The following is a 17204-nucleotide window of genomic DNA, read 5'->3' on the forward strand; positions in this document are numbered from 1 at the left end:
GGTCCATGCTGGGCAGAGCTGAAAGATGGGTGACCTAGAATGCCCAGTCAGGGTACTTCCTGGAGGAAACTGGTTCTGAAAGTGAGGAGTGTGCCTTGTCCCCCAGCAAGGAAGGGCTTTTCCAGAAAGAGAACAGCATGGACAGTGCTGGGGGGTGGGCAAGGCCTGGGTGCCATTTGAGGACAAATGACTCCTGCACAGACACCCCACCTCCCTACCCCACAGGGCAGAGCTGGGAACAGCCCAGGGCTCCCAGCACCTTCCCTGCCCCACACCCCCTTCTCTCCCTTACACCACGATGCTCAGAGAGGACAGCATGGCGGTGCGACGGGCCCTCCCGGCCTGACCTTGTCCCTTTGTTAATGCAGCCCTGCCACATCCCTCCACAGGCTACCAGGGCAGTTTCCACTCCATCCAAAATTGCTTCCCCTATGGCGACTGCTACCGGACCACAGAGCCTGCAGCCAGTGGGGACGGACTGGCCGGGGAGGCCCACGGTTTTAACCCCCTGCGGCCCAATGGCTACCCCAGCCTCAGTGCGCCTTTACCTGCCTCAGGTGAGCCCTGCTTGCGAGCCTTCCTCCCCTGAGCACCCACCAAGGCTCAGCTTTAGGCACATTGTCCTGGGACAGTCCTGTGCAACAAGGTCATCCCCACTTATGACTCAGAGCCTCCCCACAGGAAGGTAGTCAGACCCGGTCCCTGCAGAACTGGGCTTTGCACTGCATGACTGGAGAGGTCAGTGTTCCTTCCAGAAACTCCCAGCTTACGTGTGTCTAGACTCAGGGGTTTCTGAAGACACAGAGAAGAATTAGACTCTTGGCCTAACCAATGCTGTATATTGATTGAGTACCTACTGTGTGCCTGGTACAGCTGTGGACCCTGCAAGTAGAGCCAGGAATGAGACGAACACTGATTCCCATTTAGCAGGCACAGAAACCTGGGCTTGTGCTCATTCTCAGGCTGCTTCTGACTTTCCTGCAGGGCCCTGGGATCCAGGAGTCGGAGGGCCCACCTCCCCATCCCTGGCTTGTCTGGAGAAGCCAGTGAGAGGGGAGGGCTCCAGGTGGCCCACTGTGGACTCAGGGCCAGAGCATCAAGACAGGCCTGGGCAGGGTGGGAGATTCAGCTAGGTGGAGTGGAACCTCCCTGAAGCCCCTAGGTGCAGATCTAACTGGAGGCTCCGACACAGGGGAAGCTGAGAGCCTGCCTCAGAGGGTTATTGGGCAGTCCCGAGTACCTGCAACCAGGAGTAGAGGGACAAGGACATAGAAACAAGCACCACAGCCACATCTGTGCATGGGTCCACCTGTGCATGCTGACACAGCTGCTCCTGCGTCTGTAGTCTTCCCATGTTGTGGGGCTTGCGTGGGCATGTGTGGTGTGCATGTGTGTGTTGGGCTCTCAAGGGAGGTTCTTGGTATAAGGAGCTCCCGGGACATGCGCCTTCCTGTCTGTCATGTGTCCTCAGGTTCTGCTGTGCCCATGGTCATGCACCAGTCAGCATGCATGTTACCCACCCCATGACTCACATCTGTGTCCACAGGCTTGGGTGTACATGTGTGTGCATCAGCATGTTTGAGCTGGTTTGGATGCGTGTGCCTGTGTGTCTGAGTACAGCGTAGGTAGACCTGTAGGTGGATGCCCACCTTGTACAGACCTGTGTGGCATGTGGTTTGCAGGGGGCTACATGTTCTGTGTTTGTGGGCATGTGGATTGGTGTGTGATCAGGCACCAGCACTGTGCCCAGCACTGCTGGCCCTCACCATCCTGACCTCCTTGCCCTGTCCAGCTGGACCAGGATCCCAGGCCTGAAGTCAGCAGCTCTGAGGGAAACAGGAGCAGCCAGGTGGGGGGTCTTTGGACCTCCCCTCCTTCCAGCACCCATCCCAGGCCCTGCTCAGTGCCTTAACTGCCAGCTGCCTGATCACTCTGTCAGGACAAAAATGGATTCAGTCTGAACAAGCTGGAGGGACCTTATGGCCTCCGAGTAGTTCAGCCTGAGCCCATTTAGAGATGGGAAGACTGAGGTTCACTTGTAGGCCACACAAATTTGTGACAGCAGCTCTGAGGCAGGGCCCTTAGGGAGGAACTGCATAAGATGACCCTTCCAAGTCCAGGGCTTCTGAGTACTAAACACCCCACCCGCAAAGACAACATGACCAGTGGAAGGGCCAGGAGTCTCTGGAGCCAGATGGACCTGGATTCGAGTCCCAGTTTCCCCATTTACTAGCAGGTGACTTTAGACAAATGTCTTACCTGCTCTGAGCCCATCTCCTCAGCTACAGAATGGAACAGCAAATCCCCCCTAGTAGGGTTGCTGTGAAGTTTAAGTGAGATGATGTTTAATCAGCATTTAGAGCCTAATAAATGTGGTTCCATTTTGGGGGCTTCTTCAGTCTGGTAGGGAGGAAACTTAAAGGGAAGAGGTAAGCCAAGCCCTGCCAGGAGGGGACCACCCTGGGGTTAGACCATTGGTCCTCACACCACCAACTGTCCTCCCGCCCGACTTGTGCTCCATGGCACAGCACTGGGGGATGGGCCACCGCAAGCCAGCCGGGCTTGTCTCCCCAGCTGCCTGGGCTCCCTGGGTATGCAAGGCTAGGATGCCCCCTAGCCCCTCCCCAGGTGCCCGCTGCCCCACCTGGCTGCGCTCCACGGGGAGACCTACAAGGAGGGCTGCTGAGCAGGCTGGTGGGGCTGGAGCTGGACACACGACAGGGCACAGCTTCTGCCAGCCTCCAGCTCTGACCCTCTGCTGCCCGCCCTCAGGCTATGAGGCCCTGGCCGAGACCCCGTGCCCCACAGCGCTGCCACTGCAGCCATCTGAAGACGTGGTGCCCAGCGGCCCTGAGGACTGTGGCTTCTTCCCCAATGGGGCCTTCGACCACTGCCTGAGTCACATCCCTTCCATCTACACGGACACCTGAGGAAGGCCCCGCCCACCATTCTGCAGATGCTGCTGCTTCCGCCTGCCGTGGTCTGCCACCCTCCCTGCCCCAGGATAGAGCAGCCAGGTGCCCACGCAGGTGCTGGGTGCTACCGCAGCCACCCAGCACCCCCTATGGGGGTGCTGTCTGGGCTCAGAGGTGCCCACCGGGGGTCATAGCCCTGTGTCAGTCCCTTGATTATGTCTTCCTGTTTCTCCTACGGTTTTGAAATCACAGACCTCGTGTACATAAAGTGTACAGAACTTATTTCCCAATCCCATGCCAGTTTTATATTTTTGGTTTTACAAGAAAAACATTAAAAACTGGAAACAAGACTTGGGGCCTGATTCTGTGCTGTAATTCAGCTTAGAAGTCCTGACCAGGAGAACCTGAAGGGAGTATGGAACAGAGAGCTGGGTGCAAACCACTTCGGGCCTGAGCAGCTGTGGAGCTGGGAGCCAGTGTCAGCTGTCCCCTATCACATCATCCCAGGACAACACTGCCAGGCAGGGTTATTTCCAGAAACAGATGAGCAAACAGACCAGGAGGGGTTCAGTGACCAGCCCGGCCCCAGCTCTGTCCTACCCAGCCCCCTGCTGGCAGTGCCACTCAGCTGGTGGGACAGCAGGCTGTTTTGCTGCCTGCCTCTGTGAATGGAGGGCAGGAAGAGTCCCCCAGGAGAGAGCCCAACAGCTTCAGAAGGTAAGGGACAAGGGCAAGTCCCTGTAGACCAGCAAGGTACAGAAAGCATCCTTTGCCCAGCGAGCCCACACCTAGCCTTGGTGGCTAAGGCCAGAGAGGAGACCAGTCCCTGGGCTGCAAGGCTAGTCTGGCTCTGCCTCCTGGCCCTGCCAGGCTCTCTCCAGCACCCAGCAGAGAGAGCAAACCCACTGTCCACGCCTGTGCAGGTGACCTGAACAGTGACCCACATTTCACCGTGTCACCTTGAAGGTCACCTGGTTAAAAAATAGGAAAATTCTTGCCTCACCTCCATTGAAGAAACAAAGCAAGGGAGGTCACATAGCCTGTGTGCCAGGCTCTCTCCCTGCCCCTGGAAACAGCCTGGGGAGGGTCTTCTTGCCCCTCTAGCTGAGAAGTGGCAGGCAGGACTAACCCCAGGCCAGGAGACCCTGCTTTGTGTACTGCACAGCTGGCTTACGTAGGCAAAGGGCAATGGGAAGATCTCGTCAGCCCCCTGTTCATAGGGGGAGCCGAGGCTCACAGAGGACACCCAGTGAAGCAGTGACTGACTGGGCTGTCTGCCTAGCCCCTGCATCATCTGGGGACACCTTGGTCACACCAACTCTGGGCATCTTCCCAGGAGGACCGAGCAGACCTCTGTGCTGGGTGTCTGGTCCCTCTGGCAGCTGCACTCAAGCTGCTTCCCCAGGACCAACCTGGAGCCCTGGGTGGGAGACAGGGATGCCTGGCAGCCGTGTCCCACTGAAGGTCTTGGCTGCAGTGAAGTGGCCTCTCCCCTGGCCCCCTCTCCAGGCTGGGTGGTGCTCCCTGTCCCTCTAGCATGGGCTTGCTCCCACTATGAGGAAGCCAAGTGCTATGGTCTCTCTTGCCACCCTGCCACCCACCCCTGGGTGGCAGCCCCTTCCTCCAGCTCTCCTCATGACCCAGTCTGAGCACCAGCTGTTACTTGCCAGACCATGACTGATACTTGCCCCCATTTTACAGATACAAGGACTGAGGGATGGTGAAGTTGAGTCACCCATCCATGGGACATAGCCAGCCAGGAGTAGAGCTGAGACTCAGAGTCAGGCCTTGGGCTCCTGCCCTGGCTCCCACCTCCCCTTTCAGCCATGGCTTCCCTGCCTGGGCCCAGTCCAAGCCCCCAGCAGGGCAGGGGGCTGACCCAACTTCACACAGCATATCGGGCTCCCAACTCCCACCCAGGATCCCTCACCCCCACATCCCATCCCCCACAGATTTTATGGAACTAATTAGGCCAAGGCAAAATTTCCTTCACAGGGATGCTCAGGAATCAATGCTGCATGTCATTGTCAGTACTTAATCCACTCCAGATAAGCAGAATTAAGCTGTACAGTGAGGACATATTTCTGTTAATAATGGAAAGGGCTGAGCCCCAAGCGGAACACACAGGGAGCTGGCAGTTGGATCCCATTTAATTTCCGAGGGGACAGAGGGAGGAAAGGAGACAAAGGCAGAGAAACAAAGACAGACCCGTGAGGAGGCGGACGAGGGGCCCAAGCCCTGCACACAGTAGGGCTCGTGGGGTCGCAGCCAGCCTGGCAGCTGAGTGTCAGTGTGATTCCCTCCTGGGGACTGTCCCCATGCTTGTTGGCACACTCACGCTGACATAAGTAGTGCATCCTCTGCATTGAGGTGACGCCAGGGTGGGGGACCCTGGAACCTGGGCTTCCTTCACCTTCCAGGCTCTTTGTCCCTCATTTACAACAAGCCAGGGCCGCAGCCCCTTCCCAGCTCTACCCTGTAGCTTCAGGCCATGGGAGCCTCGCCCACCACGAGGGGCAAACTGTCACTGTTACACGGGTACAGGGAAGGCTTACATGGAGGGAGTTGGGGACACCTTGGTCACACCAACTCACTGTGCCTGAAGAGCCCCTGGGACATGCATGACAAGCTCGGCCTGATGGACTCTCCAGTGCAGTGAGTGACTCTGCTCCGAGGACCCAGAGTCCAGGGCGCAGGGACAGTGCTCAGGCCTGCCAGGTGACCATGCTGCTCTTCCAGCCTGGCCACTCCACACCTGCAGACCCAGCCCCTCTCTAGTCCAGACCAAGATTGCCCCCCACAGCCTCCATGTCCTCCTTCAGGGGTCCCCGTCTCTTCCTGCTCTTGTTCCCTTCATCCTCCAGTTCCCCTGTGCCACCCTTGTTCTGCCTCAGCCCCGTGTCCCCTCCTGTTTCTCTCCTCTCCTCCATGGTCTTTCTCCAGCCGCAACTGTGCATGTGAAAATCCTCTTTGCCCTGCCAGGTGCCTCAAGGTCAGGACAGCTTTCTTCTCTCCTCAATCCCTCTGATCTGTGGCCCAGAGAAGCACAGTGGCTTGCCCGAGGGACTCCGAGCCCTGGTGGCTGAGGAGGAGGGGCTCATAAGAAGAATCCCAGGAAGAAAGCCCTTTGGGATGGGCCCTTCATTCAACCTAGACTCCACCTGCCAGGGGTCTCGGGTTAGTGCTGGGCATGAGGACCTTCTCTCTGACCCTGTGGCCAGGCCCAGGATGCCCTCTGTGCTGTGCACAAGGATTCCCCACACCTGGTCCTGCCCTCCAGGACCTCACCAGGCTCCTTCCATGTTCTCAGAGCATCAGGCTGAGAAGGCCACTGAGGCCCACAGTGCCCTTCCCTGTGTCACACATGGGAAGATAGAGTCCTCTGAGAAACCTCTCAGGCCCTCCCCAGGCCCACAGCTCTAGCTCCAGCTGGGTGTGAGGAAGTCAAGCAGGATTCGTCGGGGGACAGGCAGGCTTGTACCTTGGACGCCTGCTCCACTGGACAGGGACTGAGCTGGTGAAGCAGCCACTAGAACACAGGCCCTGGAGGGCAGCCCCACCCTGTCCTTTCCACTGCCAAATGTAGGCTCCCAGGGCAGCCCCTGGTCACAGCAGCTGCTGGGTACCTGCTTGTCAAATCTATCCACGAGCAAGAGAAAGAAGCAGGGCAACCGACCTGCCTCCACAGAGCCTCACGCACAGTAGGGCCACAACAAATATCTGTGAGCTCGGTTTCCCCCTCTAAGTGAGGACACAGGCACAGATTGGCCTTAGAGCAGGTGGGACTAGCAGTGAAGAGCCCAGACCCCTGGGCCCCGCCCACACTCTAACCACCTATCCCTCTTAGTGCACCCCAAACACTAATGCAGCCAGCACAAGCCCATCGTGAGGGCCTCTGGGGTTCTTCTGGTGGCAGCCAGCACTTTCTGGCTCCTAAAGAATGTAGAGTCACCCATTTGGCAAGGTGTGTGTTGTGACCCATTTTGCAGAGGAAAGAACTGAGGCTCAGAGAGGTAACTCATCTGGACAGAGCTGGAATTCTGTGACATCTCCGCCCAGCCCACCTTGCCCTGCTGGTCTGCATGACAGACCAAGACCTGGGACCCCCGGGAGCTGCCTGAGGATTTCTGGCAATGTACCCCTCTTGCCCATCCAGAGGGGCCCATTATGCTTTTATAAGTCCTGATTTATATACTTGCCTGGGCCATCAGCCCTGCCAGAGATTTATAGGTTTCTAAGTGGTCAGGTCTCTGGGGAAAATACAAATAGAAGTGAATTGGGAAGGACTTGCCAGCCCCGCGGCTGAAGAACTGAAGCCTCGACTTACTCCCAGGGGCCCTGGGCCTGCAGGACAGCTGTTATGGTGATGGACTTGGATGCGGAGGGGGGGGGCTATTTTTAGGGCAGTTGAGGTTCAACATGATGGAGGGTTGAGGGCATAGGGGGATGAAAGTGAGCTTCATTAGAGTAAAACATACAGACACTGGAGGATGAGCCCATCATGAGAGCCTCTGGGGTTCCTCTGGTGACATTCTCTACTCTGGTGTGTGCGTGAAATTTTCCAGAAAAGGATTTAAGCAGTCTGGCATGGCCAGGCTGGGATTTTCCTATGTAGCTGGCAGCTTGGTCAAGTACGGAAGCCCAGTGTGGCTCATCCAGGCCGAGGCTTTATTAGGAAAGATGAACCTGGGCTCCAGACTCTCCCCTACGTGACTCTCTTGTCATAGCAGAGACCATGTTGGTGGCCCTGCCTCCCAGGCGTCCAATATATGGCCTGACACACAGTTGGGGTTTAATAAGTGCTTTTTGAAGATTATCTGTCAGTGATAAATAAGAATACAGCAGAACTAGAGCCAGGGCAAGGAGAGATCTCTTCCTGAGGGTGCTGGCTACGCCTGGGAGTACAGGAGACCGGATCTTTGATCCCAACCACAAGGTTCTGCAGGGTCCCTTGGAGAAAGGGAGAGACTGTGCTACGAGACTCCCGAGTGGGTTGAGGTTGGGGCAGGGGGTGGACAATTCCTAGATTTATGAAAGCAGAGCCTCTAACATAAAATGAACTGCTATGGGATGAAAGCAAGCTCTCTGTCCCTGGGGGGTGTGCAAACAGGAGTGGGCAGAAAACTGCAAAGCAGTCCTGTCACTCAGTCAAGGGCTCGATGGCCCAACGGGGACTCTGTGACAACAGCTCTCTCTCTCATATCTTCTCAGGCCGCAGTGGGTGTCCACCCCAGTACTGTTCCCAAGGCTGGACATAGGACAGGGATGTCTAGTGATTAACTGTGTGACTACAGGGAAAGCAGGAGGGCAAGGCTGGGGTTACTACCTCAATGTTTTCTTGGCAGTTTGGGGCTGACCGACTTTGGCAACCCAGGACAGAAGGAAGAGGTGGCCTGCCAGAACCCTTGCTCTCTGCTGCCTCGCGTTTCCCAGCAAGGAGCCTGCCAGTCAGGAAAGCAAGCCTGGTCAGACTGCAGGGAAAGGGCAGTACTGACCCAAGGCTGCGGGCTGGAACACGCTGGCTTCAGGCACCCGGCCATAGCAGGGCCCACGTCTCTCTGCACCCCTGCTTCACAGATGGGGAAACTGAGGCTCCAAAAGTCAGGCTGGTGGAGGGTGGTTGGTCATTATGAACAGGAAGGGAAATCAAGTGCTGAAGGAGAAGGCAGTGAGGCTGAGCACCCTTCTCACCTGCTGGCCTGGCCACACCCTCGGGGGCATCACAGGAGGAAAGGCCTCCTCAACCTGCCTTCCCTCTGACTCGTGGAAATCACCTCACACTCCGGCCTCATCTGTAGGTGGGAACCACACTCCCAGATGTCCTGGCTCCTGGGAATAAAGAGCCCTGTGTGAAGTGCCGTGCCCAGGATGCCTGGGATTTCCACTGGAGTCTTCCCCTTTCCCAAGGCCAGAAGTGTCCCCAGTCAGTTATACCTCCTCCACCAGACTGTAGGCAACCTGGGACAGGGCTGAGCTGAGCCCCGAGAGGAGGGTGGGGTCTCCTGCTACGAAGCAAAGGATGCCAGGCGGAGGCGGCCCCAGGGTGAGGTCACTAAGTCCCAGGTAGGGCAAACTGCCAGGAACACAGTCTCCACAGGGCCTGGACACTGTCCCTCAGCAAGCAAGACATGGCTCGTTGTGGAGCCAACCCCCTGGAGCCTGGTTTACAAGGTTCTTTGCCCCAGAGAGGCCCAGGATGTAGCAGGCACACACGGCTCTGTTTTTACTGTGGAGAAACTGAGGCTCAGGAAGCTTGGGGTTCTCAAATGACAGTGAGGCCCTGGGTATTGACAGCAAGATTCCAGAGTCCCCAACATGTTCGGGCATGTGTGGACTGGGGCCTTGGGCAGTTCCCGAGTTTGGTGTTCTGCTCTTTAAGATGGAACAATGGCTCCTCCCTTGGTGGGTGGAGTCAATGTGGCCATAGAGTGAAGGCCTCCTACGTGGCGGGTGTTCAAGAAATGCAACTATTAGTATTTCCACATAAACACCCCGAACTCTCCCCACAGCTCTAACCACACTCCATGTTACAGGCCAAGGAGGTGGTCTGATTGCCTGGAGAAACCTGGCAATTCAATGGTGGATCTACTCTCAGGACTCCCAGATGAATACTCACATCACCCCATGCTGTCTTGGGCAGAGGCCTCACTGGTCAACATGTCCCAGCCTGTCTACCCAAGGCCTGGGACCTTGATTCAAATTCTGGCTGTGCAACCTTAGACAAGTTGCATGCTCTCTCTGGGCTTCAGTGTCTTCAAATGAAAAATGGAAAATCATGATCAGATTGTACTGGAGGGACATGAGAAATTAGGTGTGGTGGCACTTGGTGATCAAGTGCCCAGGATGGAGTCAGGAGGGGAGGCAGCCTCCTTCTGTTGATTTGCAGGTGATCAATTCACCATAGCCTACTTTTTTCTAGAGTTTGAGGCTGCTCAGAGGATTATCCTCACACTTATCTGGTAAGGTGGGCTTCTGGAAACCTCTCAGCACTTAGCGCCACAAGTGCCCCCAATGTGAGCACTCTTCCCATAGCGTACAAATCTGTTTTCCCTCCCTGTACTTTATTTGCTCTTGGAATAGAGTTTCCTCCATGGTGCCCTCTTGATGACTGCTGGATACCTGCCCAGGCACAGGGCGTTACTTTCAGCATCTCTCTAAGTAGGCTAAATCAGGAGGCAAGCTCTGCTCTTGCCAGACACAGACAGAACAGGAACGGGCCAGTTGACAGGCCTGGGCTGCTGGAAGGCAAAGCCCTCTCTCCAAGTCAAGACATCCTCTGCAATCCTGCTACCCTCTCCCTGCATCAGCCAAGAGCCTGTCTTGGTCTCCCCAACTTTCAGGACTTGGTCATCACAACAAGAAGTTTTTGGGTCCCTCTGCATGCTAACCACTTGACACAGGTTAACCAATTCACTCTTCAAACAACCTAGAGAGATTGGAAATCTAGGCTCAGAAGGCCAGACCTGGTCTTCAGGAATCGCTCTTCTTCCTCCTAGAACAACTCCTCTCTGAATCCTGCTTCCTCTAGGCTGGCCTTCCCTGGCACCAGAGCACAGTGACTGCCTGACACTTCTCCTCGACAACAAGTGAAGCCTCCGGATCAGCTCACAGGGCCACAGTCTCAGAGCGAGGAGAGACAGAGGAGTTACAGGCTTCCCGCGTCACTCAGCAAGTAGACAGTAGCAGAGGCTGGGTGCACAGGTCTCCAGACTCCCAGCCAGAGCTCTGGGACTCCTCCAGCCCCTCCAAGCTGATCAGTCTTTCCATGGCCTTCTCCTTGGGCCATCTCATCTTCTAATGACCAGAAGTTCCCTGAGGACCAGACAACCAAGTCTTCCGTGCAGCTGAGCACTCAGTATGCCACCAGGCATGGGTGATGACAGGTTGGCTGGTGACCCATGCAGCTGTGAGGCCCCATCCTGGGAGACAATCTCAACTCCCAAGTCCCAAGGCCCCACGGTCTTTCAGTCATCAAGGCCTGGAGTCTGGCTCAGGTCACCTGGGAGGGGAAATGGGCTCAACCCCCATTTTACAGATAAGGAGGGAGAAGCCTGGTGGGAGGGGGGGTTTGCTCACTAAGCACAGAATCAGAGCCAGGGCACCTCTGTCAAAATCCCTTTTCCAAAAAGACCCAGCCCAAAGACACTTTAGATCCAGCTGCTTCTCATTTTCTGGGGCTCAGCTATGCTGATCAATTCATCAAACTGTCTCCAACTCTTCTCCGAGCTGGGCACAGGAGAACAAGATGATTCAGCATGGTTCCAGCCCTAGACAGACCAGGGAGGAGATTGGCACATAACCCTCCCCTCTTAGAGCTTTGGTCACCTTGTACGGGCAAAGTACTGTGTTCTCACACTCCCATGCATGAAGCTCCCACTGCCACCAAGGCAGCCTCCTTCATCTTGGAGTAGCCCTGGCCAAGAGAGAACCTTCCCTCAGTGTTCTGGATGCATCATTCAGTGAAATGCAGCCATAAACGTAGTGTGGAAACAATATTCTAAAAAATAAAGTTGTGTCTCAAAGAAAATCCAGAAGGATGTCCTGCCAATGGTGAAGAGTGGTTTATTCTATTTCTCAAATTTGCTCTAGACATTTTAATAAATGACACTATTCATACTAGTTATAGAATGTTAGAACTAAGGTTTTCTTTAAGGGCTAAAGAAAATCATAACAACTATAAATCCAAACCTCTCATTTTATGGGGAAACTGAGGTTTGAGACCATTGCTTGGAGTAGGGGGAAGATGGGAAAATGACCATGAGACAAAACTGAGACATGGCTCCTATTTTCCTTCCCTGGAACTCAGTAGGAACCTATGGGAAGAGTTGCTATTCTATCAAAGATGTTTTAAAAGTCCATTCCCAATAGACTTTGAATATGTTTTGCTTTGTTTAGAGATGAGGGACATTTTAGAACGACAAGAGGGTCAATTCATCAATAAGATATAACAAATGTAAATATACATGCCTCTAACAGCATAGCCCCAAAATATATGAAGCAAAAGCTGGTGAAATTAAAGGGAGAAATAGACACTTCGACAATAATAGAGGGTTTGTTAGCTCTTCATTGATGTGACAAAACACCTAAGAAAAACAATTTCAAAGAAGAAAGATTTATTTTGGCTCAGAGTTTCAGTTTTCAGTCCAAGGTCAGCTGGGCCTGAGGTGAATTAGAACATCATAGCAGAAGGGCCATGTGAGGAGGAGAAGAGGGGAGAGAATCAGGGGGATCGGTAACAAGAAATACCCTTCCAGGGCACATCCTCAGAGGTCTTCCTTCAACTAGGCACCACCTTCTAAAGTTTCCACCACATCCCAATAATGTCATCAACTATGAGCTTGTCAATAGAATGATCCACCCATGTGGTAAGAGCCCCCAAAACCCAATTGCTTTACAAGAGTCCCACCTCTAAACACTGCTGCACTGGGGACCAAGCATTCCACTCATAGGCCTTTGGGGAATGTTGCAGACCCAAACCACAACAGTTGAATACTTCAATAATGTACTTTAACAATGGATAGAACAACTAGGCAGATATCAGCAAGGAAACAGAGGACTTGAATAACATTATAAACTATTAGAACTAACAACATCTATAAAATACTACACTCAACAACAGAAGAACACACATTATTCTGAAATGTACACAGAACATTCTCCAGTGTAGACTATAAACCAAACCACAATACATTTAAAAGAATTAAATTATACAAAGTATGTCCTCTGACTACAATGAGTGAAATTAGAAATCAATTGGCCCAGGAATTTGAGGCCAGTCTGACAAGAAATGTGAGAAAATATTTTAAGATGAATAAAACTTAAATAAATAGGGGTATGTACCAAGACTGTGGGATGCTGCCTAAAAACAGTGCTTAGAGGAAAATGTGTAGCTGTAAATGCCTCTATTAAAAAAGAAGGAAAATCTCAAATTAATAACCTCACTTTCCACATTAAGACATGAGAACAAGACAAACTAAATCAAAAGCAAACAGAAGAAAATAAATAAGAATTGAGTGGAATGTGTATGTATGAACATGCCACCATTAAACCCACTATTCCATATAATTATTATGCACCAACTATAAATGCATACATATATACATAAATAAAATGATCAAAGGGGAAGTTGGGAAGTTAAGGAAATACAGTGTAGAAAAACAATAGAGAAAGACAACAAAACCAAAAGTTAGTCTCTTAAAAATATCAGCAAAATTGACAAACTTTATCATGATGGCCCAAACATAAAAAGAAAACTCAAAATTACTAAAATTAGGAGAAGAAGATAATTATTGAACTTATAAAAATAAAAAGGACTGTAAAGAAATACTATGAACAATTGCATGCTAATAAGTTATTTTACAAAAGATAACTTGTGTAAAATAGGCAAGTTTCTAGAAAGGAACAGACTATTGAAAGTAACTCCAAAAGAAACAGAAAATCTGAATAGACCTGTAACAAGTAAAAATATTGAATTGATAATTAAAAAAAAAGCCTTCCCACAAAGAAAAGTCAGGTGCAGATAGTTCTAGTGGTAAATTTTTATCAATGCTCAGAAGATTTACACACACCACACACACACACACACACACACACACACACACAAAACCTCTTAAAAAAACTAAACTCTCACAAAACTACAAGAGAATGGAACACTTTCCAGCTAATTCTATAAGGCTGTTGTTAACCTGACACCCAAACCAGACAAAGATATTACCAAAATACTACAGACCAAAACCCTCATGAATATAAACTTAAAAAAAATCAACAAAATACTAGCGAACTGAATCAAGTAACACATAAAAAGGATTATATGCTATAACCAAATAGTATTTATCCCAGGAATGCAGAGTTGGTTTTCTTTTGTTTTAATTTTTGGAACAGTATCTTGCTACATTGCCCAGGCTGGCCTCAAATTCCTGGGTCAAGCAATCTTCCTGTCTCAGCCTCCTGTGTAGCTGGGTCTATAGGAATGTGCCACCTTGCCCAGCCAGAGTTGGTTTAACATCCCAAAATCAATTAATATACTATGTAAATACAATAAAGAAAAAACACACACAATCATCTCCATAGATAACAGAAAAATAACTTGGCAAAATCTAAATACTCTTTCAGGATTAAAAAGAACACTAAAAAAAAAAAAACTAAAAATAAAAGAGAACATCCTTAATCTGATAAAGACTACCTATAAAGACCTGCAGCTAACATCATACCTCATAGTGAAAGACTGGATACTCCCACCTAACATCAGGGACAAAAAAAGAATCTTTACTCTTGACATTTTTATGCAACATTGTACTGAAGATACTAGCCAGAATGATTAAGCAAGATAAGTCAACAAAGGCATCCAGATTGGAAAAGAAGATTATATTTGCAGACAACATGTTTTATTACACACACACACACACACACACACACACACACACACCTATTAAAGCTAAAATAAAGAAGTAAATAAGTTCAGCAAAGTTGCAGGATACAACATCAATGCACAAAAATTAACTGTATTACTACACACTTGCAATGAATAATTCAAAAATAAAATTTTAAAACTTCATTTACAATGGAATTAAATAAATAGTAACAGATTTAACAAAAGTATAAAATTTGTACTCTGAAAGCCATAAAGTATTGCTGTAAGAAATAAAAAAAGACCTAAGTATTGGAAAGATATCCCCTGCTTATTGTTCAAAGACTTATTAAGACAGAAATATTCCCCAAATTCATCTACAGATTCAACATAATCCCTCAAAACCCCAGCTAGAGTCTTTCCAGAAATTTCCAATCTGCTCATAAAATTCAGATAGAAATTCGAGAGACCGAGCATAACCCAATCTTGAAAAAGAAAAAACAAAGTTGGAGGATTGACAGTTCATGATTTCAAAATTTAGTATAAAGTTACAGTAATAAACATTGTGTGGTGCTAGCATTAAGAATAGACACATCAATAGAATTAAATTGAAATTTCAAAAGTAAACCTTCACATTTATGGTCAATTGATTTTTGACAAGGGTGCCAAGACATTTAAACAGGAAAAGAATATTCTTTTCTACATCTAGTACTGGGACAAGTGGATATCCACATGTAAAAGAATGAAGTTGGTCCCAACCTGATGCTATATACAAAACTTAGTTCAAACTAGACCAAAGACCTAAATTAAAGAGTTCAAATTACAAAACTCATTATAAAACTCTCAGAAAAAATATGAGTAAATATGACCTTAGATTAGGCAATGGTTTCTTAAATATATCACCAAGAGCACCAACAACAACACTAAAGATAAATTGGACATCACTAAAATTAAAACTTTTTGTGCTTTAAATAACACCATCAAGAAAGTGGCAATCCAAGAATGGGAGAAAACATTTGCAAATTATATATCTGATAAGGGAATTTAACTTATAATATTACTTAGACTATATTAAGAACTCTAACAAGTCAATAATAAAAGATATTGCAACTTAAACATGGGCAAATTATCTGAATTGACACTACCCCATAGAAGATTTTCAAATGGCTGTTCAACACATAAAAAATCACTTAACATCATTTCCCATCAGGGAAACGCACATCAAAATTCCACTGGAGGAAAACGGATAACCCAATCAATAAATGTGTCAAGGACCTGAACAGACATTTCTTAGAAGATGATATACAATCAATCAACAAATATATGAAAAAAATGTTCATCATCACTAGCAATTAGAGAAATGCAAATCAAAACCACTCTAAGATTTCATGTCCCTCCAGTCAGAATGGCAGCTATTATGAATACAAACAACAATAAGTGTTGGCGAGGATGTGGGGGAAAAGGTAGACTCACACATTGCTGCATTCATGGGACTGCAAATTGGTGCAGCCAATATGGAAAGCAGTAGGAAATTTCTTGGAAAATTTGGAATGGAACCAGCTATCCCTCTCCTCGGTCTATACCCAAAGGACTTAAAAACAGCATAATACAGGACACAGCCACATCAATGTTTATAGCAGCACAATTCACAATAGCTAAACTGTGGAACCAACCTAGATGCCCTTCAATAGATGAATAGATTTAAAAAATGTGCCATATGTACACAATAGAATATTACTCAGCAACAAAAGAGAATAAAATCATGGCATTTGCAGATAAATTGATAGAGTTAGAGAAGATAATGCTAAATGAAGTTAGCCAATCCCAAGAAACCAAATACCGAATTTTTTTTTTTTTTATGATACAAGGAGGCTGATTCATAGTGGGATAAACATGGGAGGAATAGACGAATTCTAGATAGGGAAGAGAGGTGGGAGGGAAAGGGAGGGGGCATAAGGGTTATTAATCATGGTGGAATATGATGATCATTATTATCCAAAGTACATGCATGAAGACACGAATTGGTGTGAATATACTTTTATACAACCAGAGATGTGAAAAATTGTGCTCTATATGTGTAATAAGAATTGCAATACATTCTGCTGGCATATATAAATAAATAAAAATCCACTGGAGGGCTGGGGATGCAGCTCAGTGGTACAGAGCTTAGCTAAGATGCTCAAGGTCCTGAGTCCAATCCCCAGTAGTAAAAAAGAAAAAAAATCCCATTGGGATACCAGTAGAAAGCCACCCATTAGGATGGTTATCAACAAAAGTCAGGTGATTAGAAGTTGAGGATGTGGAGAAATCAGAACTCTCATGCAGTGCTGTGAAAAACAGCTAAAGGAATCTTAAAAAGTTAATTAAAGAGCTACCAAATGATCTGGCCATTTACTCTTTAAGTGGGATAAAAATCCCAGAGAAATTAAAATGCATGTTCACACAAACTCTTATACACAAATGTTCATAGCAGCATTATTTGTAATAGCCCCAAGGTGGAAATAACCCAAATGTTCACCAGCTGATCAACAGATTTTAAAATGTGGTACATCCACACATTGGAATACTAGTCAGCAATAAAAATAAATGAAGCCACCACATGGGTCAATCTTGAAAACATTATGCTAAGTGAAAAAAGCCAGGCCCAAAAGACCACACACTGTATGATTCCAAAGTTTATATGAAACATCAGAGCAGACAAATCAACAGAGACAGGAAGTAGCTTAGTGGTGCCCAGGAATGAGCGCTTGAGGGGACATAGGAGGAACTGCTAATGGATGTGGAGTTCCTTTTGGGGGTGATGACAATGTTCTAAAATTGACTGTGAGGCGGCTGCACAGCTCTGAACAACTGAAATCATTGAATGGTGCACTTGACATGGGTGACTTGTATGGTATGTAAATTATATCTTGATAAAGCCATTATTGTGTTTTTAAATTTGA

General features: G+C 48.9%; 1 protein-coding gene across 4 annotated transcripts in view; it reads left to right on the forward strand.

Annotated features, from left to right (window-relative positions):
- The window catches only part of GLIS1 (GLIS family zinc finger 1), a 195625-nt gene extending 192359 nt beyond the window's left edge, over positions 1–3266 (forward strand). Inside the window, exons 9-10 of one of the 4 annotated variants that reach the window (XM_081306752.1) lie at positions 369–557; positions 2773–3266. In XM_081306752.1, coding sequence (XP_081162878.1) covers positions 369–557; positions 2773–2930 — 347 coding nt within the window. In that variant the 3' untranslated portion in view covers positions 2931–3266. The remainder of the gene's footprint in view (positions 1–368; positions 558–2772) is intronic. The other 3 variants (XM_081306750.1, XM_081306751.1, XM_081306753.1) reach the window with 3 other exon arrangements.
- The last annotated feature ends 13938 nt before the right edge of the window (positions 3267–17204 follow it).

Source organism: Spermophilus citellus (assembly GCF_964194105.1).
Source record: "Spermophilus citellus genome assembly, chromosome: 9".
NCBI lineage: Eukaryota > Metazoa > Chordata > Mammalia > Rodentia > Sciuridae > Spermophilus > Spermophilus citellus.